This window comes from Podarcis raffonei, chromosome 10 (assembly GCF_027172205.1).
Source record: "Podarcis raffonei isolate rPodRaf1 chromosome 10, rPodRaf1.pri, whole genome shotgun sequence".
In the NCBI taxonomy this organism is placed as follows: domain Eukaryota; kingdom Metazoa; phylum Chordata; class Lepidosauria; order Squamata; family Lacertidae; genus Podarcis; species Podarcis raffonei.
Genome location: NC_070611.1, coordinates 74,234,070 through 74,261,844, shown reverse-complemented (window position 1 = coordinate 74,261,844; position 27,775 = coordinate 74,234,070). Strand labels below are relative to the sequence as shown.

General features: G+C 45.6%; 2 protein-coding genes across 6 annotated transcripts in view; both read right to left on the bottom strand.

The window, feature by feature from the left end:
• LOC128421977 (zinc finger protein 160-like) overlaps positions 1-27,775 on the bottom strand; it is a 79,954-nt gene that overhangs the window by 15,228 nt on the left and 36,951 nt on the right. The gene's annotated exons all lie outside the window — the stretch shown is intronic.
• The window catches only part of LOC128421982 (zinc finger protein 420-like), a 171,334-nt gene that overhangs the window by 138,548 nt on the left and 5,011 nt on the right, over positions 1-27,775 (bottom strand). Inside the window, exons 1-3 of one of the 4 annotated variants that reach the window (XR_008332413.1) lie at positions 10,764-10,894; positions 9,728-9,900; positions 4,932-7,849 (exon numbers count right to left, since the gene is read on the bottom strand). Coding sequence is in view for 3 of the 4 variants with exons in the window: in XM_053405392.1 (XP_053261367.1) it covers positions 5,100-6,665 (1,566 nt within the window). In the remaining variant the exon portion in view is untranslated. Of the gene's footprint in view, positions 1-4,612; positions 8,601-9,727; positions 9,901-10,763; positions 10,895-27,775 lie in introns of those variants that run through there. The other 3 variants (XM_053405392.1, XM_053405393.1, XM_053405394.1) reach the window with 3 other exon arrangements.

The window sequence follows — 27,775 nt, the reverse complement described above, 5'->3', positions numbered from 1 at the left end:
CAAGCTCTGGGAGGAAGACCTTTCATTGCCTACAGACAGCCACCCAATCTTAAACAACTCCTAACCCACAATAATACTACAACCAGACGTAACACGGACACTGGCACCAGAGCCTGCAATAAACCCAGATGCCAACTTTGCTGCCACATACACCCGGACAACACCATTACTGGCCCCAACAACATCACACATACCATCTCGGGACTATTTAATTGCTCATCGTCTAATATTGTATATGCCATCAAATGCCAACAGTGTCCTTCAGCTCTCCATATTGGACAAACAGGCCAAACCTTACGCCAAAGAATAAACGGACATAAATCAGACATCAAGAATCACAAGACAGAGAAACCAGTAGGAGAACACTTCAATCTCCCAGGACATTCTATACAAGATCTCAAAGTAGCTGTTTTACTACAAAGGAATTTCAGAAATAGACTGGAAAGAGAAGCTGCTGAATTGCAACTCATTACCAAACTTAAAACCATGGAGAGACCTGGTCTGAACAAAGACATTGGATTCTTATCTCATTATACATGACAAAGCCATTTTTCACCTTCTCACCCCTTGCTTTTTCCTGTAAGACCTATTGCAGTCGTTAAGAGTCGTCAACAGGCTCATCACAGCTATCTGCCAATCACCCATTCCCACCACCCTTCTGAGTAATACCCCTCCCCACCTTCTCACTATATAGAAGGATCTGGCAACTTCTGTTTCAGTGTATCTGAAGTGTGCATGCACACGAAAGCTCATACCAAGAACTAACTTAGTTGGTCTTTAAGGTGCTACTGGAAGGAAAAAAAAATTTTTGTTTCTGCTTCATTGACTATGCAAAAGCCTTTGACTGTGTCGACCACAGCAAACTATATCAAGTTCTTAAAGAAATGGGAGTGCCTGATCACCTCATCTGTCTCCTGAGAAATCTCTATGTGGAACAAGAAGCTACAGTTAGAACTGCATATGGAACAAGTGATTGGTTCAAAATTGGGAAAGGAGTTTGACAAGGCTGTATATTGTCTCCCTGCTTATTTAACTTATATGCAGAATTCATCATGCGAAAGGCTGGACAGGATGAATCCTGTAATAAAAAAATTAAGGTCTTATATATATAATAAATGTTCATAAATGTACCAAGCAAGCACATACATAGATAGACCACATGTCTGGAGCAGCACAGGAACACCGTCCTGAAACCATTTAGACTCCCAAACTGACCAAATGTTTTCTCTGCAAGGAGGGAGGGGGTGAGGGAACCTTCCCATTGTCTCAGGAATTGGGAAATCACCATCTCAAAGGTATGACCAGACTACCAGGAAAGGGAATCAGATAAGGCATTATCAGATAACCTGGCAGACAGGAAAAATGACAACATTCAAATTCCTGTTGTAGACCGCCTTTTCTGTGATGTAGGTATGATGTATGTGGGGGGTGGTCTTGGGTTACGCCCCTTCTGTGATGTATGTGTGATGTATGGAGGGGTGGTCTGGAGCTCCAGGGCAGGGAACTTAAAATGTCTATATAAAGGCAGGCACACCTTTCTTCTGGGTCCTCCTTTTCTGCGTGTGAGGGGAGCACTCTGTTGCAACAGATCAATAGAGATCAGGCTTACTAGCTACTTTGCTTCTCAGTATTCTCTGGTTAGTGTCTGTTATTTCCTCCTACCGATGGAGAACCTACAAGGGACTCTATAAAGGGCTCTTGTGTCCCCCATAAGGGAAGAAGGGCAGCTTTTGTTTACAACAGATGGCACCCCAGATGGGACCTTTGGTTGCCCGGATTCTGGGGGCAAGGAAGGACTGGTGATCCAGCGCGCACCAGTCCATTTGCCAGGAGGAGCCACCAGTCCTCTAGTGACCCCAGGGTCTGGAAAGAACTGGAGTTCCAGCGGGGCTAACCAGAGGAAGCAACGCTTGATCAGGCCGGCCACAAATTTATTTATTTTTTAAAATAATCTTTATTGATTTAAATTACACACATATACAAAGAATTTGGAATCTCATACTGCAAAAAAGAAAATTAAAGAAAAAACAATTAAGAAAAAAGGAAAGAAGAAAATACAGAATAAGAAAGAAGAAAAAGCAGATTTATGTGCATGAAAAAACTTAATCTTCCTAATTAAATAAAAAAGACTTCTGACGAAACGAGTCTTCCAATCATTCTCATTGTACTGTTTATACTGCCATTGTTGGTTTGTTTTTTCAGTTTTATATTCTTTAATATTGTTCCCGTCTACTCCACAAACAGTATTTGTTGTGTTTACAAGTATCACTCAAGTTCTGCTAATATGGTGTGGTTGGTACAATATGATCTTATAGAATCCTTAAATATTCTCCCTTCTCCAAGTATTTTCTGGTTCAATACTCCTCTAACTCTTCCCGTCAGTTTTGCTAGTTGTAAATATTCTGACATGAGTATATGGCTTCTCTTGGTGATGTCCACAAGGGTATTTTTGGCTCAAGTAGTCCTTTATATTTATTCCAGATTTTATATCACGATTTTCTTATCACATGGCTCAAAAATCCCCTGTGGACCTTCACTTTTTTGTACATTAAAGAAGCGTGCCATCCAGACCGATTCTCATGGCCTTCCAAGTCTAATAGGTCCGTATCTTTTAGTGTAATCCAGTCTTTTATCCAAACCAATCCTGCCGCCGCATGGTAGAATTCCAAATCTGGCAATGCAAAACCTCCTCTCTCCTTTTGATCTGTTAATAACTGGCGTTTAATTCCCGGTTTCTTTCCACTCCATATAATATAGACATTTCCCTTTTCCACTCCTTAAAACAATTCATTTCTCCTAAAATGGGCATCGTTTGGAATAAGAAAATCATTTTGGGGAGGATATTCATTTTCACAACCGAGTCTCTTCCCCAGAGTGAGAGATGGAGTTTGGTAGAGGTTTCCATATTTTTTAAAAAAATTCTTTCCATACTTACTATAATTATCCTCATATAAATTTAAACTTTTATTTGAAATCCAGATTCCTAAGTATTTAACCTTATTTTTAACTTCCAGGCCTCTTTTTTCTTGAAGTTCTTTTTTTTCTTCCATTGTGAGGCTTTTTGTCAGTAATTTAGTTTTTTGGTAGTTTATTTTCAGCCCCAGGCCGGCCATAAATTAATCTAGTAAAAGACCCCGGGGTGGCCAGGAGCAGTGCATGCGGACGTGAGTCTAGCAATAGAGAAGATTGTGGGCGGGATTCTCTGAAACACCCAGCAACCCAGATTCTCATCCTTTGCTGTCTCTTTTGCTTACGGTCTTCACTCCCAGCCTTCCTGGCAAGAGGTAGCGAGGAGGGGGAGGGGAGAACGGGAGACTTGGGGTTCTGCAATTAGAGAGGCAATTAACTGCAAGGGGAGAATGCCAATCAAAGCTTTCATTCCCTGTCGGGGAACCTGAGATCTGAAACTTTTCCTTTTTCCCAAGGAAGGCGCCCCAAGGCTGGTCCAAGTGGCCAGTTTGGATAGCAGGGGACTTGGGCTCGGTTTCCAATTTCTCTTTTTCTCATAAATGCACCTGCACCGGCAGCACCAAGATCCGGGAGGAAGTGACTGGTGCGCGTCAGAGCGCAAGGGCGTTTACAGTTCCTTTCCGTTCTCTCTGGAGCAGCCGGATTTGGCACTGGGCTGCCAGGCGTCCAATGGAAAGGGACTCTTTTCCATAGCGTGTAAGAGGCAGAAAAGGTTGCTGGGACCCCATTGGAAAAAGAGGGAGGGAGAAGGACTTTGTAGAGTTCTTCGTAGAGAAGACAAACGACTGTCAAGTCAGGAAAGACCTGGGAAAAGGCTGGCGGGTTTTTGCTTTGGTTGAAAAATGGGATCCCCACATTCTAAGAGTTCTAACCGCCACACTCAGAGGCATGTGCTGGTCGCAGCAGGAGGGGGGGTCTCCCTGGATGCTTCAGCAGCCGGCCTCCTCTGGGTCTCCTGGCCCCCTCCTCTCCTCCCTCTGAGCATGAACTGCTCTCTGCCACAGACTCTTCCCGCTCATCAAACCCTGTTTCCTCCTCAGCTTGCAACACCCCCCCTTCCGGTCTGCTCCCTTTTCTCCTTCTTTCTGCTCATCCCACCACCAGTCCCCAGGATCTGAGCCTTCTTCCCTTTTGGGTCCCCAGCTTGTGCCTCCCCCCCCCCTCACCAGCCAGTCCATGACAACAGCAGCAACAACAGCACTGTGGTCCTCTGGTAGGAAAACTCCCGAGTAGCATGATTGAAGCAAAACTTCTGGGACTATGGAAAAATACTATCTTCCTCAAACCCCAGAATGAGCAGGAGCTCTGGGGTTGCCCCATGGGGTTCATGAGTGAAGGTGGGCCCCCCGGGAGACTTCCCTGGTACCTGCAGCCCCTCCTTCCCCCTCTTGAAATTAGGCTTGGGGGGAAATCTCCCATTCAATTTCAGTATTTCAAGTTTTCTTCAGAACGCGCAGGGCAGGAGGCAGTTCTGGTGAAGAAGCAGTGCTGGGAGATCATGCGGTGTGTGGGGGGGGGTGACAAATTTTGGTGCAAAAATCAAAGGTACTTTCATCTAAAATTATACTCACTATTGTGAGATGCTACCTTCATTATTATGCAGTTTTACATATAAACACCAGAACTTCACATAAACCTGAGAGGAAGACATCCCACACTCCATACATCTAAATGGGTTCTCCCATGTGAGAGTCCCTAGATGTTCCTTAAATACTCCATTATAAATAAAGCACTTTTTGCAGTCTTTTCATATAAACTGCTTCTCCTCTTTGAGTTTGTGATGGTTTGAAGGGTGTCAACTGTTAAAGTTCTTCCTGTCCATAAGTCTGTTGATTTTGAACTTCCACTAACAGTGAACCTCTGTCTACTTTCCTGATATTTATATGGTTTGTCTTTTGTGTGAGTTTGTTGATATAAATCAAGGGTTCCACTCTGACTGAAGCTCCTTTTACAGTCCATACCTTTAAATGGTTTCTCCCGTCTGAGTCCGTTGATGTGTTCTAAGTTTTCCATTCTCACTAAAGCTCTTTCCGCACTCCATACATTTAAATTGTTTCTTACCGATGTGAGCATGTTGATGTCTTCTCAGGTTTCCACTATAACTGAAGCTCTTTCCACATTTCATACATTTAAAAAGGTTTCTCCCCTGTGTGAGTCCGTTGATGTCTTCTAAGGTTTGCACTATTACTAAAGCTCTTTCCACACTTGATACATTTATATGGTTTCTCCCCTGTGTGAGTCCGTTGATGTTGTCTAAGGTGTGTACTCCGACTGAAGTCCTTGCCACACTCCATACATTTAAATGGTTTCTCCCCTGTGTGAGTCCGTTGATGTTTTCTAAGATCTCCACTCTTACGGAAGCTCTTTCCACACTCCATGCATTTAAATGGTTTCTCCTCTGTGTGAGTCCGTTGATGTGATCTAAGGTGTGAACTGTTACTGAAGTCCTTTCCACACTCCATGCACTTAAATGGTTTCTCCCCTGTGTGAGTCCGTTGATGTTCTCTAAGGTTTCCACTAACACTAAAGCTCTTTTCACACTCCATGCATTTAAATGGTTTCTCCCCTGTGTGAGTCTGTTGATGTCTTCTAAGTTTTCCATTATCACTAAAACTCTTTTCACACTCCATGCATTTATATGGTTTCTCCCCTGTGTGAGTCCGTTGATGTTGTCTAAGACTTCCATTATCACTAAAACTCTTTTCACACTCCATACATTGAAATGGTTTCTCCCCTGTGTGAGTCCGTTGATGTCTTCTAAGTTTTCCATTATCACTAAAACTCTTTTCACACTCCATACATTGAAATGGTTTCTCCCCTGTGTGAGTCTGTTGATGTGATCTAAGGTGTGAACTTTTACTGAAGTCCTTTCCACACTCCATGCATTTAAATGGTTTCTCCCCTGTGTGAGTCCGTTGATGTTCTCTAAGGCTTCCACTAATACTAAAGCTCTTTCCACACTCAGTGCATCTATATGGTTTCTCCCCTGTGTGAGTCCGTTCATGTTGTCTAAGGCTTCCACTCTGACGAAAGCTCGTTCCACACTCCATGCATTTAAATGGTTTCTCCCCTGTGTGAGTCCGTTGATGTCTTTTGAGGTTTCCACTCTCACTGAAGACTTTTCCGCACTCCATGCATTCAAATGCTTTCTCCCCTGTGTGTGTCCGTTGATGTCTTTTGAGGTGTCCACTCCTACTGAAGACTTTTCCGCACTCCATGCATTCAAATGCTTTCTCCCCTGTGTGAGTCTGTTGATGTCGTCTAAGGTCTCCACTCTGACTGAAGACTTTTCCACACTCCATACATTCATATGGTTTCTCCCCTGTGTGATTCCATTGATGTGATCTAAGGCTTGCACTGAAACTGAAGCACTTCCCACACTGCACACATTTGAATGGTTTCTCCCCTGTGTGAGTCCGTTGATGTTGTCTAAGGTGTCCACTCTGACTGAAGCTCTTTCCACACTCCATGCATTTAAATGGTTTCTCCCCTGTGTGAGTCCGTTGATGTTGTCTAAGTTGTCCACTCTGACTGAAGCTCTTTCCACACTCCATACATTTAAATGGTTTCTCCCCTGTGTGAGTCCGCCGGTGTGTTCTAAGTTTTGCATTGAAACAGAAGCTCTTTCCGCACTCCATACCTTTAAATGTATTCTTTCCTTTTTGTGTTCGTTGATGTGAACTATGTGTGCTCATTCAGTGAAGCATATTCCACATTTCACACATTTTAATGGCTATATCTAATGAAACAAAAGGTGCCCTGTCCCCTGCAATTCTGTCTTCTCCATCACCTTTTTCAGAGTGGGCAGAAAGGAAATCCTGTTTGGGTTTCAGGAAAAAGAACACAGGGGGAAAAGGACACATCAACCGCCATAAGCACCTTCTCCTATTTCAACATCTCCTACATTCTCCCATGTCCTCCCCATGTTCCCAATTTTTAGAAAATGAAAATGGTATGATGTCGAATGATAGTAATGCATCAGCAACCTTTCATAATCCTCAATCATCTTTAATAACACAGCATGATCTTGTAATACCGTTGTCCTCTGAGACTGCCTTTCAAATCAAGTGGTTGCCCCCATTTCCACCTCTGGATCTTCATGAATCACCTGCACAGTCCCACTGACCTCAGGAGGTCCATATGGACCATTTTGGGAGACCCAGGTCTACGTCTTTTCTGGGGACTGTGGTCTGGGTCAGTCAGAGAACTAGTGACAAGGCTTGGTGCTTGGGGTCAGCTGAATGGGTGCTTAGGGACGCTCCTGTTCTCGGAGATGGACCTCTGTCTACATGCCTCACATTGCATGAAGAGCAGGAGAAGCAGAAGGAAAGAAGATGGCAAATGGGAATCCCAGATGGAAACACCCACCCCAATGGTTCTTTACAATGATGATGTGCTGCCTGATCCTCTGCTTGTCTTCTGACACAGGACTATCCTAATCTGTCACTGAAAGGCAGGATATTCATGGCAAGGAGATAACTGTACTTAATAGTAGGTAGCCATATTGGTCTGACACAGTTGAAGTAAAAAATTAACAAAAATAGTCCAGTAGCAACTTAGGGTCTTGGGAGAAAAGCAATGAGAAACCTGGACAGCATCTTAAAAAGCAGAGACCTCACCTTGCCAACATATAGTTAAAGCTATGGTTTTCCCAGTAGTGATGTATGGAAGTGAGAGCTGGACCATAAAGAAGGCTGATCGCCAAAGAATTGATGCTTTTGAATTCTGGTGCTGGATGAGATTCTTGAGAGTCCCATGGACTGCAAGAAGATCAAACCTATCAATTCTGAAGGAAATCAGCCCTGAGTGCTCACTGGAAGGACAGATCCTGAAGCTGAGGCTCCAAGACTCTGGCCACCTCATGAGAAGAGAAGACTCCCTGGAAAAGACCCTGATGTTGGGAAAGATGGAGGGCACAAGGAGATGGGGACGACAGAGGATGAGATGGTTGGACAGTGTTCTCGAAGCTACCAGCATGAGTTTGAACAAACTGCGGGAGACAGTGGAAGACAGAAGTGCCTGGCATGCTCTGGTCCATGGGGTCACGAAGAGTCGGACACGACTAAGCGACTAAACAACAACAACAGCAACAGCACCTTAGGGACCAAGTGCTTGCACACTTCATGTGCTTGCACACTTCTTCATATAGTGAAGGGTAGTGTGAGATGGTAGTAGGAGTACCTTTCTGAGAAAAACCCCAGCCCACCCTCCCACGATATACAAGGTTCTGGTGACATCTGTGTCAGTGTATCTGAAGAAGTGTGCATGCACACCAAAGCTTATACCTAGAACAAAATTAGCTGGTCCCTAAGGTGCTACTGTACTATTTTTTAATTTTTTATTTCAAGTGCGTCAGACCAATACGGCTACCTACCTGAATCGAGATGTCATGGGGTGTTGGGGAGCAGTAGTTCCTTTGGTGGGGGACATGTCCTGCACCTCCTGGGGTCATTTTTCCACCCTTGGTCCCCACCCTGCACTCAGCTCTCACCTGTGGCTTCCAGAAGCTGTCAGCATGCAACAGGGGTTCAAGCAACGGCTTCAACCGGCCGGCTAACCCAGGTGAGGAAAGCTGATGGGTCTCAAATCCTTGGGGGGCTGGGGAATTCTGCTGCACCTGAAGTCGAGCCCTGGTGGATGGAGAGGAGGAGAGCAACCGTGAATCCCACAGTCCAGAAGGCAGATTCTGCCCATGCGGAAGAGGAACGTGAAGGGCAGGTGGGGCACGTCCACCTGGAGGCTTGTTATCTAGTCCCAGGGTTACTCTGACCTTGAATTATATATAAATTACAGTATTGAAATGCGCCTGCTCCCACTTCATAGTCAGGGTTTTACTGTGAGTTACATTTTTGCTATTTTTGGATCCTGTTATGCTTATCAGTCTTCGGCTGCGCAAAGAGGGAGAACTGCGCAGCGCCCCTTCAGCGAGGCGCCTGTCCTGGCTTCTGCCTTAGCCTCTTCATCCTGCTGCCCTTGGCACTGTTATCCCAGAAGCCAGAACAGCCACACAGTATCCCAGAAGCCAGATTCCTCTTGCTGTTCTGGCTTCTGGGATTCAAAAAAATTTTTTTCTTGGATTCCTCCCCCCAAAACTAGGTGTGTCTTATAGAGCGAAAAATACGGTAGGTACCGCTCCGGCGGGAAGGTAAATGGCGTTTCCGTGCGCTGCTCTGGTTTGCCAGAAGCGGCTTAGTCATGCTGGCCACATGACCCGGAAGCTGTACGCCGGCTCCCTCGGCCAGTAAAGCGAGATGAGCGCCACAACCCCAGAGTCGGCCACGACTGGACCTAATGGTCAGGGGTCCCTTTACCTTTAACTATATGTACTGGAAGCTGCCCAGAGTGGCTGGGGGAAAATACTAATACTATAACATCTAGAGTGGTACCTCGGGTTACAGGAGCTTCAGGTTACAGACTCTGCTAACCCAGAAATAGTACCTTTAGTTAAGAACTTTGCTTCAGGATGAGGGCGAAATCGTGCTCCAGCGGCGTGGTTAGCTAAAGTGGTGCTTCAGGTTAAGAACAGTTTCAGATTAAGAATGGACCTGCAGAACAAATTCAGTTCTTAACCCGAGGTACCACTGTACTATTATTATTATCTTGTGATTTTTTGTAGTTATTTTGGAATTTTTACTGCAATATTAGCTTACGAAATGTTATGGGCAGAGAAAATCACAGGGTTGCCGTAAATTATAATCCCACCCACAAACTCTCATTCACATACAGTCTGTAAATTTGGGAATGACACACACCTCACCTGTGCTAATACTGGCAGTCTTTGGCCTGCACAGGCACACCCGATGTGTAGAGCCTCCAGCCCCAGGCACTGTCTATCATGAAAATGGGTCCTTTGACTGGGAAGATTCAGGCAGTCGCTGTCATCGGATGCTGAAGGATTGTATCTCAGCTTGTCAGTCACTCTGACACTGCCTTCAAAGAATAAGAGGAACAGAAATGTTTTCGAGGTGCAACTTCTGTATCAATCCTGAGAGCCATTCCATGGACTCTGCACCCCTGTTTCTGATGACAGGTGTACATTATCCTCCTCAGTGGAAAAGACAATAAAGATGGAAGCCTGAGAGAGAGGAAAAGGTTTCTGGCTGCTTCCTGGGTGGGATTTCGGAAACCAAGAGCCGCTTCTGAGAAGGCCTCCCCCCTCCCCTCTTCCTCTCGGATTTCCTCTCCTCTCCAAGGGACTAATGGTTGGACTGGACAGAAGCGCTGCGTCTCGACAGGGGTTTATGGGGGCGAGCAGAGGTTGGAGCTTGCAGGAAGGAAGGGTGGGGGGACAGGACCCCCACTTTCCAGGGATCCCTCTCTGGTCGCCTTGAGGGGGGGGGTTGATTCCTGGGCGGGAGGGAGAAGGCAAGGCGACCCCTTCGAAGATTGCCCAAAGAAGCCACGATTGAGACGCCCCCCAAAAAAAACTGGTCTTCCTACCTCCCCCCCCCAGTGCTGCTCTTCCCTTCCCCCTCCCTCTCTCCCGCAGTTTCCCCTGCACTCTACCGCGACTGACACCTCGCCCTGCGCCCCCATCTCTCCATCCTAGGGCCCCCCCAAGAACAGGAGCAAGGGAGGGACTGGGGGGTCTCTATCCAGGCGTCTCACGCGCCCCTTAACCCTTTTATGGGACGCGCGGAGCCTGGGAAACGGGGTGAGGGATCCGCCCTGCGAGGAATGCCCCCTTCGCAGCACGCGCGCAGGGATCCAGGCCCCACGAAAGGCGCTTGGGGAGCTGGAGGGGTCTCTGGGTCCTCTTCTCCCCTCTCCGCCCCCCCCCGGGACCCCTTTACCTTTTTGTCCTCGCTCCCGATTCTCCTTTCCTGCAACATCCACTTGGGCGGGTCCCCTGCCTCCTCCCTCCCCTCTCCGAAAGCGCGCTGCCCTAGAGCTACGGGGCAGAGCAGCAATCCGGAGTGGAAGCTCCACTTCCGGGAGAAGCAGGCAGGTTGGGAGGGGGCTCACCCCCCCCATTCTCGGAGCAGAAGCCGGATTGGAGGAGGAGGAGGAAGGGGTGGGATGTTTGGAGGCGGGATCTGGGGTTGTGGGGGCGGGGTGAGAGTGTTACGAAAAAGGAGCAATGCAGAAGCAAGCACCAGGTGGCTGGAATGGTAAACAGGATATGGCTGTTATTGGATTGTCCCGTGGGAAACTGGGACTGTCTGTAAAGTGCTCTGAGAGCCGGATGTTACCTCAGAGCAGCACATGACCCTGTACTGGAAGTACAGGGGTGGAGTTTATTCTCTCTCTGCAGTGGGAAGCAGAGTGTGCAGACATGTTTCTCTGTACTGCTGAAAGACAGGAATAAAGACATGTAAATATATTTCTGTCTGTCTCTTTCCCCCTCCCCTGGGAATGGAGGTGGGGGAGGACTGGTGTGTTCTCTTCACGTTGAGGAGAATCGCCGATTGGAGACCTCCTTTGATCTTGCCGGGAGTCGCAGACGGGAGGTCATAAGGAATCAAGCCGGGCACCTGGAGGGTGGCCAAATTCCTCTGGACTAAGAGCTAAGCTGAAGGCTCTGACTTATGGCTTGATACCGACAACTGGTAGCAGAACCGATGGATATCTGATCTATGAGAATCTGCATGAGAGGTGAGAGGTCGATGAATCGTTGCCATCCTCTGCACCTAAGGAGATAAAGAAAAGCGTCTGCCTGCAGCCAGAAGCTGAAACAGACAGCTGGACACCGAGAGGAGTGTGTTTCAAGGCAACGGAGCCCCAAAAAAGGTATGCTGCATTTTGGGGGAGAGAGAATGAACGCAGAAAGCTTATTTTCTGGTTCACAAGGAAGAGCTGCGTTTGAGAAAAACAACAGCTCTGAAAGAGCAAGCTTGCATACCAGAAATTCCTGTGGTTTAGATAAGGAGTTCCGTCCTGAGCAGGTTGCTAGGCAACGTCTGCCAGTTACTGAGAGGCCTAAAAAGAGCCTGGGAAATCGAAAGTGTATCTGCGCAGCTGTGCAAGGGTTTTGAAAAAACAGCCCAAAGGCAAGCCTGCCAGTGAAGCAGTAAACAAAGACTTTTGGAGGTTTACTGGCTTGGAAAGTGAAAGCTGGCTTGAGATTGAGCTCAGAGCTGACCCTTGGATTCAGCATGGATGCCAAGAAGGGGGGAGTGCCCCTGAATGCCGTGGTTCTAGATGAACACAGCCGGCATGCTGCACTGGAAGAAAAGGACAGGGGGAGGGAGGAACGGAGTTCTAATTCCCCCACCGATGAGGCTACTGGAAAGGATGCTGTAGCTTTGAATGTTGTCCAGTGTTACAGTTGCGGACAGGCTGGGCATCTTCAGCGGAGCTGCAAGAAGCCACGTCAGCCTAAAGGAGCGAAGGGCCGCTCAGCAAAGCCTGAGGCGTCAGGCAAAGGTCGTACCAAGCCTATGGTGAAACCTGCAAAGGCTTTGATGGCGAAAGGAACCACGCCAGATGTTGGGAACGCGTTTATTATTGACACGGGCTGCACTGTCCATATGTCCCCACACAAAGGACTCTTTTCAACGTTTAAGAAGCAAAGCTTCACTGTGACACAGGCCAATGGTCAGGAGCTAGAAGCGGCCGGCGTGGGAACTGTCTATCTAAAGAGTCTGAACTTGACAATACACAATGTTTACTTGGTTCCTGAATTGAAGTTCAATCTGCTGAGTGTTTCGCAGATTGCAAAGAGAGGACTGAAACTGTCCTACGATGCTGAGAGCTGCGAGATCTACAAAGATGGAGAGCTTTATCTTTCTGCCAAACAGAAGGATGGACTATATTTGTTGACTTTTGCACAAAATGATTACATGGAATGTAATTCATCTGTGTCTAACCTAGTTTCTCTTGCAGGTGTGAGCAAGAAGAAGACCGGAGTCAACAGAGCATTTCAGCGGGTGTATGCTGATGTGATTGGTCCTCTAGAACCATCTAGAGGCAATGCAAGATATTATCTTGTGTGTGTGGATCATTTCTCTAACTATGTCTGGGTTTATGTGTTGAGAAAGCCACAGGAAGCCTTGGAGAGGTTTCAGGAGTTTTGTGACAAAGTTAAGAGTATGCATGATGCTAACATTGATTGTCTATTCACAGACAAGAAGCAGATTTTTCTTTTACAGGATTTCCAGCGGTTCCTGCAGAAGAAGGGAATAAGACACAAGGTTTCTGTTTCAGCGGAAGCGTGGAACAGGGGTGTCTGTGTACGGGTGAACAGAGAATTGCAAAAGGGGATGGAAGCGCAATTGCTTAGTTCACATCTGCCACATGAGTACTGGGCCGAGTCTCTGATGTCGTATTGTTATACGAAAGTGAGAAAGGTTTCAAAAGAGTTGGGAAGTTCTCCTTTTGAGAAACTGTTCCACAGAAAACCTTCTGTTGCCCATTTCAAGGTTTTTGGGTCTCATGTGAGAACAGAAGCTCCAGGTGGAGTAAAGAATGCCAGAGGCATTTTTGTGGGGTATGAAAAGGGTCTCTACAGAGTAATTTTGTCTGAATCTGGTCAGGTGATTCTCACAAAATTTCTAGAGAGTGCTCCTGAACAGGAGAGAGTGATAGTACACACTTTTCCCACTGATGACGATTCAGATGATGATGATTTCACTGATTTCAGCTGTACTGAAAGTGATGACACTGATAGCTCGGAGAGCTCAGTTGTCACAGTCATTGAGAGGAAGTCTCACACAATGGATAGGCCTTCACAGGTGAAGGATGAACCACTGTTTACCATTGGAACTAGTTCTCCAAAGAGTCCTGAGACTGGACCAGTGAGCAGAGAGGATCAGCACCTCATACGTAGGTCTGAGAGAGTTACAAAGGGTCAACCACCCAAGAGGTACTCAAAAGAGTTTGCTAACTTAGCTGTTGCATGTGTTGCTGTTGTAAACAACCGAGGACAGGTTGGAGCTGTGTCTAAGTCAGAGACAAAGACACAACAGAGAGTTGCTAGCCAAGGTAATGCAGATGCACTCATTCCTTGGAAACCAGACAACCAGAGAGGTACACTGGGGAAACCAGTGGCGGGGAGTTCCAAGGGTGGAACTGAAACAACAGGGGAGTGTTATGTGTATAACAACTGTTTGTTTTCTTCTCTGGATCATGCTTTGCTTGCTGCAACACGCATTGATTCTTTTGGGGGAGGATGTTACGAAAAAGGAGCAATGCAGAAGCAAGCACCAGGTGGCTGGAATGGTAAACAGGATATGGCTGTTATTGGATTGTCCCGTGGGAAACTGGGACTGTCTGTAAAGTGCTCTGAGAGCCGGATGTTACCTCAGAGCAGCACATGACCCTGTACTGGAAGTACAGGGGTGGAGTTTATTCTCTCTCTGCAGTGGGAAGCAGAGTGTGCAGACATGTTTCTCTGTACTGCTGAAAGACAGGAATAAAGACATGTAAATATATTTCTGTCTGTCTCTTTCCCCCTCCCCTGGGAATGGAGGTGGGGGAGGACTGGTGTGTTCTCTTCACGTTGAGGAGAATCGCCGATTGGAGACCTCCTTTGATCTTGCCGGGAGTCGCAGACGGGAGGTCATAAGGAATCAAGCCGGGCACCTGGAGGGTGGCCAAATTCCTCTGGACTAAGAGCTAAGCTGAAGGCTCTGACTTATGGCTTGATACCGACAGAGAGGAGGAGGTGCCGGGAGGGGAAGAATTGAGGGGGAGGAGGAGAAGGGGGAGAAGGTTCCGGAGATCCAGCTGCAAAGTGGGTCCCGTACCTCCTACAAGGTTTGCATTGCAACATCCTCCCCTCCCCCACCCCACGAGCTTAGATCCCTCCGTGTTTTAGGTCTTGGCGCTGTTCAAACCAGGAACAGGGGGCAGCTAAACGACCCCCCCAAATCCCAGCTCCCCACCCCAGCCTCTGACTAAGCCCAGGACAATGACCGTGGACACTGTAGCAGGAACCCCCCCCCCAATCATTCAGTTTCTACAAACTTCACACACACTCACACTCACACACTGCATACGCTATACTTCTCTTATAAATTCAAGAAAATCAACCATACATCGGATTTGCACTGTTCCACTTCTATTTTACTCCATGAAGGAAGGACTACAAAATGGGGAAGGTTTGATACAGGGCACCCATAATCCCTTCAGCATACCAGCACATCCACAGGAGCCCTGCCCAGTTGCTATGCCAACCCTGATGGTCCTAGACAGAAGACCATCAAGATCACAAAGAACTTGCATATGGGAGTGGATTCAGCATGGACTGAAACAAAGGACAATGATCAGATCTTCCCTCTGGGGGCGGGAAACTGCAAACTCCCCGCTGTCACCTGGAAAGTACTCATGGGGGGGGGGAAATGGGGAACCAGCCAGGTGGCAGGACACTCAGGTTACCACCACAACTCCTCCCTCAACCCCTCCTTTCTGTGATGTAGGTGTGATGTTTCTGGGGGTGGTCTTGATCTACAGGGTGGCAATTTCAAAAGTCTTTATAAGCCCTTGCACAGCATTTTTCTGGGTCCTTCCTCTCTCCTGCAAGTGAGGGGAGCACCCTGTTGCAACAGTTCAATAAAGGCCAAGCCTACAGGCTGCTGTTTTGCTCCAAGTTATCCTGGTTGGTGTCTTTGTTTTTGTCTAAGGGAGCCCTCAGATTTTTCCGTTAACAGACACAGGCACCGTCCATGCACAACAGCCAAGAGGCTCCAAAAAGCAGCCGATACAATTGTAGCAAGAAGCAGATTCCATGTCTTAAGGGAGAAATCTGAGGGCTCCCTTGGACAAGAAACAAGGAGACCAGCCAGGAAGAGCAGAGCAAAAGAGCAGCCAGTCGCCTTGGTCTTGATTGAAGACTGTCTCCACAGGACTCCCACCTGCCCCCAGGTGGAACAAGATGGAAGCCCCCAACAAAAGAAGACCCCAACTTTTATTAGCTGCTAATCCCCCATGCTACACCCCCAAGACTACATCATGACTACATCATTGACACATCACACAGAGGAGGGGTTCAGGGAGAAGAAGAAGAAGAAGAGTTTGGATTTGATATCCCGCTTTATCACTACCCGAAGGAGTCTCAAAGCGGCTAACATTCTCCTTTCCCTTCCTCCCCCCCAGCAAACACTCTGTGAGGTGAGTGGGGCTGAGAGACCTCAGAGAAGTGTGACTTCTCTGAAGGAGGAGGAGTTGTGGTGGTAACCTGAGGGTCTTCTCACCTGTCCGGTTCCTTCTTTCCCCTCCCCATGATTACATTCCTGAGGACAAAGAGGAGTTCACTGTTTCCTTCCCCCAGAGGGAAGGGCTGGTCACTGTCCTGTGTTTCAGTTCGTACTGAATCCACTTCCATATGCAGGTCCTTTGTGAGTGGAATGATCTTCTGTCCAGGACCATCAAGGTTGGCATGCCAATTGAGTAGGGCTCACTGCGGACGTGTTGGCTGCCTTGTGTCAAGTCTCCCCCCCTTTGATAGTCCTTCCCTCATGGTGCAAAATAAAAGTCGAACGGTGCAGATCCGATGTACGGCTGATTTTCTATGAATTTATAACAGGAGCATTGCATATGTCGTGTGTGAGTGTCGTGTTTGTACAAACTCAATGATTGCAACACATGATTCCCAATCCCAAAGAAGGGCAGTGCCAAAGAATGCTCCACGTACCGTACAATTGCACTCATCTCACACGCTAGCAAGGTTATGCTTAAAATTCTACAAGGCAGGCTCAAGCAGTATGTGGACTGAGAACTCCCAGAAGTGCAAGCTGGATTTAGAAGAGGCAGAGGAACCAGAGACCAAATTGCAAACATGCGCTGGATTATGGAGAAAGCTAGAGAGTTCCAGAAAGACATCTACTTCTGCTTCATTGACTATGCAAAAGCCTTTGACTGTGTCGACCACAGCAAACTATGGCAAGTTCTTAAAGAATTGGGAGTGCCTGATCACCTCATCTGTCTCCTGAGAAATCTCTATGTGGGACAAGAAGCTACAGTTAGAACTGGATATGGAACAACTGATTGGTTCAAAATTGGGAAAGGAGTACGACAAGGCTGTATATTGTCTTCCTGCTTATTTAACATAAATGCAGAATTCATCATGCGAAAGGCTGGGCTGGATGAATCATGTAATAAAAAATTTAAGGTCTTATATATATAATAAATGTTCATAAATGTACCAACCAAGTGCATACATAGATATGTCGACCACATGTCTGGAGCAGCATAGGAAGACCGCTCTGAAACCATTTAGACTTCCAAACTGACCAAATGTTTTCTCTGCAAGGAGGGAGCGCGTGAGGGAACCTTCCCATTGTCTCAGGAATTGAGTAATCACCATCTCAAAGGAATGGCCAGACTACCAGGAAAGGGAATCAGATAAGGCATTATCAGATAACCTGGCAGACAGGAAAAACAACAACATTCAAATTTCTGTTGTAGACCGCCTTTTCTGTGATGTAGGTATGATTTTTGTAGTAGGTGGTCTTGGGTTACGCCCCTTCTGTGATGAATGCAGGGGTGGTCTGGAGCTCCAGGTCAGGGAATTTAAAATGTCTATATAAGGGCTGGCACGCCTTGGTTCGGGGACGTCCTCAGGGGAGCACCCTGTTGCAGCAGATCAATAAAGATCAGGCTTACTAGCTGCTTTGCTTCTCAATAGTCTCTGGTTGGCCTCTGCTCTTTCCTCCTGCCGATGGAGAACCTACAAGGGACTCTATAAAGGGCTCTTGTGTCCCCCATTAGGGAAGAAGGGCAGCTTTTGTTTACAACAGATGGCACCCCAGATGGGACCTTTGGTTGCCCGATTCTGGGGGCAAGGAAGGACTGGTGATCCAGCACGCAGCAGGCCATTTGCCAGGAGGAGCCACCAGTCCTCTCGTGACCCCAGGGTCTGGAAAGAACTGGAGTTCCAGCGGGGCTAACCAGAGGAAGCAACGCCTGATCAGGCCGGCCACAAATTTATTTATTTTTAAATATAATCTTTATTGATTTAAATTACACACATATATAAAGAATTTGCAATCTCATACTGCAAAAAAAGAAAATTAAAGAAAAAACAATGAAGAATAAAGGAAAGAAGAAAATACAGAAAAAGAAAGAAGCAGATTTATGTGCATGAAAAAACTTAATCTTCCTAATTAAATAAAAAAGAATTCTGACAAAACGAGTCTTCCAATCATTCTCATTGTACTGTTTATACTGTCGTTTTTTTCGGACAGTTTTATATTCTTTAATATTGTTCCTGTCTACTCCTCAAACAGTATTTGTTGTGTTTACAAGTATCACTTGTTTTAAATCCATGGCCAATCTTTGGTGTAACTGAAAATATTGTAGCCAATCCGTTAGGTGATTTTTAATTTAATCCTCATTTTTCAATGTAGGCTTGTCTTTATCTATTTCTAGGATTAATCCTAACGTAGGCCAATCTGCTTTCATATTTCTTTTTCTTACTGCCCTGGCTTCTCTTGGTGATGTCCACAAGGGTATTTTTGGCTCAAGTATTCCTTTATATTTATTCCAGATTTTATATCACGATTTTCGTATCACATGGCTCAAAAATCCCCTGTGGACCTTCACTTTTCCGTATATTAAAGAAGCGTGCCATCCAGACTGATTCTCGTGGCCTTCCAAGTCTAATAGGTCTGTATCTTTTAGTGTAATCCAGTCCTGCCACCACATGGTAAAATTCCAAACCAATCCTGCCACCACATGGTAAAATTCCAAATCTGGCAATGAAAAACCTCCTATCTCATTTTTATCTGTTAATAACTGGTGTTTAATTCTCAGTTTTTCCCCAGTAGTAATGTATGGAAGTGAGAGCTGGACCATAAAGAAGGCTGATGGCCGAAGAATGGATGCTTTTGAATTCTGGTGCTGGAGGAGACTCTTGAGAGTCCCATGGACTGCAAGAAGATCAAACCTCTCCATTCTGAAGGAAATCAGCCCTGAGTGCTCACTGGAAGGACAGATTGTGAAGCTGAGGCTCCAAGACTCTGGCCACCTCATGAGAAGAGAAGACTCCCTGGAAAAGACCCTGATGTTGGGAAATATGGAGGGCACAAGGAGAAGGGGACGACAGAGGACGAGATGGTGGGACAGTGTTCTCGAAGCTACCAGCATGAGGGAGGCAGTGGAAGACAGGAGTGCCTGGCGTGCTCTGGTCCAGGGGGTCACGAAGAGGCAGACAAGACTAAACGACTAAACAATAACACAATTCTCAGTTTCTTTCCACTCCATATAAATCTAGATGTTTCCCTTTTCCACTCCCTAAAACAATTCATTCCTCCTAAAATGGGCCTTGTTTGGAATAAGAAAATCATGTTGGGGAGGAGATTCATTTTCACAACCGAGACTCTTCCCCAGAGTGAGAGATGGAGTTTGGTCCAGGTTTCCATATTTTTAAAAATTTCTTTCCATACTTTACTAGAATTATCCTCATATAAATTTAAACTTTTATTTGAAATCCAGATCCTTAGGTATTTAACCTTATTTTTAATTTCTAGGCCTGTTTCTTTCTTGAAGTTCTTTTTTTCCTTCCATTGTGAGGGTTTTTGTCAGTAATTTAGTTTTTTTGGTAGTTTACTCTCAGCCACAGGCCAGCCATAAATTAATCTAGTAATCGTGACTCAACTCACGGAAAATGAGAAAAAATTGGTAACAAAACCAAAAGATGAACAAATTAAACAGACTATTAAAATGTTACAAACTCAGTTCTCCATGTTGGTGAACCAAGAAGTGGAATGGAAATTAAAACAAATGAAACAGAAGTATTTTGAATCAGCCAACAAAACTGGGAAGCTACTGGCATGGCAAATAAGAAAATGTCAAAGTCAAAATATGATTAATAAAATTAGGATAGGAGAACAATTGACGGAAGACCCAAAAGAAATAAGAAGAGCCTTCCAAGGATTCTATAAGGAACTTTACAGGAAAGAAAAGGAAGACATAAATAAAATAGAGAGATACTTGGAAACACATAAAGGAAAACAGATTCCACCAGAAGAAAGAGAACAACTAAACGCCACAATAACAAAACAGGAAATCCAAAGGTCAATAAAGAGGATGAAACAAGGTAAAGCCCCAGGACCGGATGGGCTTACCTCAAAGTATTACAAAACACTGATACCGGTTCTCTGTGAAGTAATCAACTCTATTCTACAAGGAGGAAAAAATACCAAATTCCTGGAAGGAGGCATATATAATGTTGATCCCCAAACAAGACACAGATCATTTGAGCGTTAAAAATTTTAGACCAATATCACTGTTAAACAATGATTACAAACTATTTGCGGACATTATGGCAAACAGATTGAAAATAATATTAAATGAGCTAATTCATAAAGACCAAGGAGGTTTTTTACCAGGCAGGCAATTAAAAGATAATGTAAGACATATTATTAATACATTGGAATAATTAGAGGTAAGAAATGATAAACCAGCTGCACTAATGTTTATCGATGCTGAAAAAGCATTTGATAATATATCTTGGTTATTTGTGAAGAAAAGTATGGAGATGATGGGGGTTGGTGGCTCCTTCCTGAGAGGAATTGAAGCAATTTACTCAGAAAAGAGAGCGAAACTAATAGTGAATAATGCCTTGACAGAATCATTTGACATCACAAAGGGTACCAGACAAGGGTGCCCACTGTCCCCGCTATTGCTTATTATGGTTCTAGAGGTATTAGCAAATTATCTGAGAGAAACATCAGAGATAAATGGAGTTAAAATAGGTGTTAAAGAATTAAAACTTAAGGCCTATGCAGACGATTTAGCATTAACCTTAGATGAACCTCAGGAAAGTGTTAAAAAAGCATTGGAAGAAATGGGAAAATTTGGACAATTGGCAGGATTTAAATTCAACAAGACAAAGATGGAAATGCTGGTCAAAAATATGGAAAAGAATGAGGTAGAAAGGTTGGAACAAGAAAGTGAAATTAAGGTGATTAAAAAAGTAAAATACTTGGGAATCTGGAAGACGGCAAAGAATATAAACTTATTCAATGATAACTATCAACCAGTGTGGAAAGAGATTAAAAGAGATTTGGAAGTATGGGATAGATTAAAATTGTCCATAAGTGGAAGAATATCAGCGATCAAAATGAATACATTACCAAAGATGCTATTTTTATTTCAAACGATTCTGATAATCAGAGGCTTAGGACAATTTAGAGAATGGCAAAAGGTTCTCTCGCACTTCATATGGCAAGGGAGAAAACCGAGAATTAAATTTAAAATACTGACGGACAGAAAGGAAAGAGGGGGGTTCTCGGTACCTGATTTGAAACTTTATTACGAAGTGGCCTGTCTGTGTTGGATAAAGGATTGGATAACCCTGGAAAACTCAGACCTGTTAGATCTGGAGGAATATAATAACAGATATGGGTGGCACTCCTACCTCTGGTATGGTAAAGTGAAAGTGCACAGAGGTTTCACAAACCATGTGATAAGGAGTGCCCTATATGAGGTCTGGGACAGAAATAAGAATCTGCTAGAAAGGAAAACACCGTGGTGGCTCTCACCAGTTGAAATGTTAACGGTAAAAAAATGGAATATGGAAGGGAGATGGGCTACATATGAGGAGATTTTGATGAAATCTGAGAAAGGATGGAAATTGAAGCCCTATAACTGTATTGAGGAGAAATTGACAGGATGGTTGCAATACCATCAAGTTAATGATGTTTTTAAGGATGATAAAAAATTAGGATTTGAAGATAAGAAATCGAAATTCCAAATTGACATTATAGAAAGCAAGACCAAACTACTCTCGAAAATGTATAATTTCTTATTAGAATGGAATACAAAAGATGAATTGATAAAAGAGGCTATGACAAAATGGGCAATAGACTTTGGGCATAATATAGAATATGATGCATGGCTTAAACTTTGGAATAAGAATTTAAAATTTACTGCATGCTCTACTTTAAAAGAGAACGTAATGAAAATGGTTTATCGCTGGTATCTTACTTCCACCAAACTAGCAAAAATGTACAGGACGAGTAGCAAAATCTGTTGGAAATGTAAAGAAAAGGATGGTGATTTTTACCACATGTGGTGAGCATGTGATCAAATGAAAGAGTTTTGGGAATTGATCTATAATGAATTAAAAAAGATGTTTAAATATACTTTCCTCAAAAAGCCCGAAGAACTACTGCTAGGTTTGATAGGAGAGGATATTAAGAAGATGGACCAAAGACTATATATGTATGCTACGACAGCAGCCAGAGTTCTGATAGACCAAAAGTGGAAAACACAGGAGATACCGACTGTAAAGGAGTGGCAGACAAAGTTGGTCGAGGACGCGGAACTAGCAAAACTGACACACAGGATTCGCAGTCAGGAGGAATCATGGAATCATAGAGTTGGAATAGACCACAAGGGCCATCGAGTCCAACCCCCTGCCAAGCAGGAAACACCATGAGAGCACTCCTGACATATGGTTGTCAAGCCTCTCTGCTTAAAGACCTCCAAAGAAGGAGACTCCACCACACTCCTTGGCAGCAAATTCCACTGTCAAACAGCTCTTACTGTCAGGAAGTTCTTCCTAATGTTCAGGTGGAATCTTCTTTCTTGTAGTTTGGATCCATTGCTCCGTGTCCGCTTCTCTGGAGCAGCAGAAAACAACCTTTCTCCCTCCTCTATTTGACATCCTTTTATATATTTGAACATGGCTATCATATCACCCCTTAACCTCCTCTTCTCCAGGCTAAACATGCCCAGCTCCCTTAGCCGTTCCTCATAAGGCATCATTTCCAGGCCTTTGACCATTTTGGTTGCCCTCCTCTGGACACGTTCCAGTTTGTCAGTGTCCTTCTTGAACTGTGGTGCCCAGAACTGGACACAGTACTCCAGGTGAGGTCTGACCAGAGCAGAATACAGTGGCACTATTACTTCCCTTGATCTAGATGCTATACTCCTATTGATGCAGCCCAGAATTGCATTGGCTTTTTTAGCTGCCGCGTCACACTGTTGGCTCATGTCAAGTTTGTGGTCAACCAAGACTCCTAGATCCTTTTCACATGTACTGCTCTCAAGCCAGGTGTCACCCATCTTGTATTTGTGCCTCTCATTTTTTTTTGCACAAGTGCAAAAAAAGGAAACAAAGTACCAAAAAGAATGGAGTAAATTTATGGTCTATGTAAGTGAGAACTGTAGAAATCTGAAGACGTTAGCAGGACTGAAATAAATCTTTTGTCATGGTTTAGTCTTTTACTAATGAATCTGTGAATTAAAGATTGGAATAAGAAAACCTGCGGAAGGGAAGGAGGGAAGTCAATGGTTCTATGGAGCATAAAGTAAGATGGATGTAAAAAGATTTCATATATTTGTTTGTTGGTGTTGGTGTATTTAAAATGAAAACTTAATAAAAAGCATATTTAAAAAAAAGAAGAAGACCCTGGGATGGCCAGAAGCAGCACATGCGGACGTGGGTCTAGGAATGGAGAAGATTGTGGGCGGGATTCTCTGAAACACCCAGCAACCCAGATTCTCATCCTTTGCTGTCTCTTTTGCTTACGGTCTTCACTCCCAGCCTTCCTGGCAAGAGGTAGCGAGGAGGGGGAGGGGAGAACGGGAGACTTGGGGTTCTGCAATTAGAGAGGCAATTAACTGCAAGGGGAGAACGCCAATCAAAGCTCTCATTCCCTGTCGGGGAACCTAAGATCTAAAACTTTTCCTTTTCCCCAAGGAAGACGCCCCAAGGCTGGTCCAATGGCCAGTTTGGATAGCAAGGGACTTGGGCTCGGTTTCCAATTTCTCTTTTTCTCGTAAATGCAGCTGCACCGGCAGCACCAAGATCCGGGAGGAAGTGACTGGTGCGCGTCAGAGCGCAAGGGCGTTTACAGTTCTTTTCCATTCTCTCTGGAGCAGCCGGATTTGGCACTGGGCTGCCAGGCGTCCAATGGAAAGGGAATCTTTTCCATAGCATGTAAGAGGCAGAAAAGGTTGCTGGGACCCCATGGTAAGTAAAGGGAGGGAGAATGACTTTGTAGAGTCCTTCGTAGAGAAGACGAACGACTGTCAAGTCAGGAAAGACCTGGGAAAAGGCTGGCGGGTTTTTGTTTTGGCTTTGGTTGAAAAATGGGATCCCCACATTCTAAGAGTTCTAACCGCCAGACTCAGAGGCATGTGCTGGTCGCAGCAGGAGGGGGGGTCTCCCTGGATGCTTCAGCAGTCGGCCTCCTCTGGGTCTCCTGGCCCCCTCCTCTCCTCCCTCTGAGCATGAACTGCTCTCTGCCCCAGACTCTTCCTGCTCACCAAACCCTGTTTCCTCTATATACTATCTTCCCCAAACCCCAGAACAAGCAGGAGCTCTGGGGTTGCCCCATGGGGTTCATGAGTGAAGATGACCCCCCCAGGAGATTTCCCTGGTCCCTGCCACCCCTCCTTCCCCCTCTTGAAATTAGGCTTGGAGGGAAATCTCCCATTCAATTTCAGTATTTCAAGTTTTCTTCAGAACGTGCAGGGCAGGAGGCAGCGATGAAGTTCTGGTGAAGAAGCAGTGCTTGGAGATCATGTGGTGGGGTGTGTGTGACAGAATTTGGTGCATAAACCAAAGGTACATTAATCTAAAATTATACTCACTATTCTGAGATGTTGCCTTCATTATTTCATTATTATACAGTTTTACATATAAACACCAGAAGTTTGCATATACCTCATGCTTTTAGGAATGATTTCCTGCTGAATTCATCGCTCAGGGTGGACTCTGAGAGGAAGACGTCCCACACTCCATACGTCTAAATGGCTTCTCCCATGTGAGAGTCCCTGGATGTACCTTAAATAAAGGTAAAGGTAAAGGGACCCCTGACCATTAGGTCCAGTCGTGACCAACTCTGGGGTTGCGACACTCATCTCGCTTTATTGGCCGAGGGAGCCGGCGTACAGCTTCTGGGTCATGTGGCCAGCATGACTGAGCCACTTCTGGTGAACCAGAGCAGCGCACGGAAACGCCGTTTACCTTCCCGCCGGAGCAGTACCTACTTATCTACTTGCACTTTGACGTGCTTTTGAACTGCTAGGTTGGCAGGAGCAGGGACCGAGCAACGGGAGCTCACCCCATCACGGGGATTCGAACCGCCGACCTTCTGATCGGCATGTCCTAGGTTCTGTGGTTTAACCCACAGCGCCACTCGAATCCCTGTTCCTTAACTACTCCGTAATAAATAAAGCACGTTTTGCAGTCTTTTCACTTAAACTGCTTCTCTGAGTTTGTTGATGGTTTGAAGGGTTTCAACTCTTAAAGTTCTTCCTGTCCATGAGTCTGTTGATTTTGACTCTGACAGAAGCTCTAAGGTTTCTAAGGTTTCCACTCTGATTGAAGCTCTTTCCACACTCCATGCATTTAAATGGTTTCTCCCCTGTGTGAGTCCATTGATGTATCCTTAGGTTTCCATTATCACTAAAGCTTTTTCCACAATCAATGCATTTATATGGTTTCTCCCCTGTGTGAGTCCGTTGATGTGATCTAAAGCTTGCATCGTAACTGAAGCTCTTTCCACACTCCATACATTCCTCCAGCAGGAGCGACTGTGGGGCTTCCTCGCCCTCTTCCATTCAGCTCCGCCATTCCCAAAGGGCAATTCTTCTTCAGCCATTGTGGGAGCAGACCGGCTGGAAGCTGAAGCGGCTTCCCTTTGAGTAGGCTTTGCTTTGCTTTCTGCTGACCTCAGTCTCTTGGATTGTGGCCAGGTTTCCTCTTCCATTTCCCTCAATGCTGAGCAGTGTTGGATGTGGGGGGAAGCAAAATTCACCCCATAACTTTTCCGCAGGGTTCCCTCTGCAGCACAAAAGGATGGGAGGAGGGAGGAACACGTAGTAATAAATGGAGACTCCAATAAATGGAGAGAAGAAGAAAGTGGAGTCCCCTATAGATCAGTATTGGGACCCGTGGCTTTTCAACAGATAGGAGTGAGCAGGGAGGGGGCAAAGTTTGCTGGTGGCAGTAAATTGTCCAGGATTGTTCAAACAAAGAGAGATTGCAAGGAGCTCCAAAAAGAGCTCTCCAAACGGTGTGATTGGACAGAAAATACAGCTCATTGTCAAGAAAATTAAAGTGATGCATGTTGGGGGGCAGGGAAACACGATCTTAATATCATGTGCAGGATCATGGGGTCTGAACTGGGTTTCTCTGTGTGCTCTAGGAGACCAGGGGAGAGGGGAGCTGGTCGCAGACGGAGGGGGAGTCTCCCTGGATGCTTCAGTAGCCGGGCTCTTCTGGGTCTCCTAGCCCCTCTTCTCCTCCCTCTGAGCCTGAACTGCTCTCTGTCCCAGCCTCTTCCTGCTCACCAAACCCTGTTTCCTCCTCAGCTTGCAACACCTCCCCTCCCGTTCTGCTCCATTTTCTCCCTCTATCTGCTGATCGCCATCCCACCACCAGTCCCCAGGATCTGAGCCTTCTTCCTTGTGGGTCCCCCAGACTGGTGTCTCCCCCGCCCCTGAACCCAGCCAGTCCATGACAGCAAAAGCAGCAGCAACAGTAAAATCAGTAGGATAGTAATAAGGACTGTGGTCCTCTGGCAGGAAGACTCCCTAGCAGCATGATTGACTAATAACCTCTGGTATTATGGAAAAATATTATCCTCCCCAAACCCTAGAATAAGCAGTAGCTCTGGGGTTCCCCTATGTGGTTCATGAGTGAAGATGGGCCCTCCAGGAGACTTTCCTGGTACCTGCAACCCATCCTTCCCCATCTTGCAGTTAGGCTTCGGGGGGGGGGAGGAATCTCTCATTAAATTTTAAGTTTTCTTCAGAACGTGCAGGGGGCAGGGATGAAGTTCTGTTGAATAAGTAATGTTTGGAGATCATGCAGTGGTGGGGGTGACAGAGTTTGGTGTAAAAACCACTCTGACACACAAATACCCATCTTGAATGCTTGAGTACAGTAACTCCAGAGCCTTAGCCAAGCATCGGTGGGGTAGGGGCCACATGTAGAGCAAGTCCCACACTGATGTCAAAAACACACACAGAAGCAGCGGGACGTCTATAGTAATAGTTTACTGAGATTTCAAAGCATACGGTTCTCACTGGGTCCCCAGTGAGGCACAAAACTTAGCTCCTGAGAGCAGATCCAGTTTCAGCAGTAAAAAAATACAGCACACAGGATATCTAAGCCAGGCACACACACCGGCAGAAGGGAGCAAGCGAGTAAAGAGGCTGGAAGGACACAGGGCAATGGAGGTGTGTTTTTCACTTCCCGTCGTTTTGGAAGGAGGTCAGCAACTCGGCATCTGCAGGGGCTTCATGAAGAAAAGCTTTCTGCCGCTGCTTGCAGGCACATCCCAGAAACACACACTGCGATTCACAGTGTATTGCCCTATCAGTTGTTCTTCAAAGGTTATCGAGATGTGGTCTAGAAACCAGAATTGGACCAGATATCAATATAGAGCCCAGCCCTAATCCTCACTCACCACCAGCAAACCAGATTCATCCTCTCTATCAAAAGGTACTTTACCTCTTAGATTATACTCACATTGTTAGACATTGCCTTCAATATTTCATTGCTGTTCAGTTTTACATATAAACACAAGAACATCAAATACACATCGCGTGTTTAAGACTGATTTCCTGCTGAGTTCATTGCTGTGAAGAAAGAGTGGACACTGAAAGGAAAACGTCCCACTCTCCATACATCTAAATGGGTTCTTCCATGGGAAAGTCCCTGGATGTTCCTTAAACACTCCATTGTAAATAAAGCACTTTTTGCAATCTTTTCATTTAAACTGCTTCTCAAACTCCAGAATAAGCAGGTTGCCCCATGGGGTTCATGAGTGAAGATGGGCCCACCAGGAGACTTCCCTGGTACCTGCAGCCCCACATTCCCCGTCTTGAACTTAGGCTTTGGGGGGAAATCTCCCATTGAATTTCAGTATTTCAAGATGAGGTTCTGTTGAAGAAGAAGTGT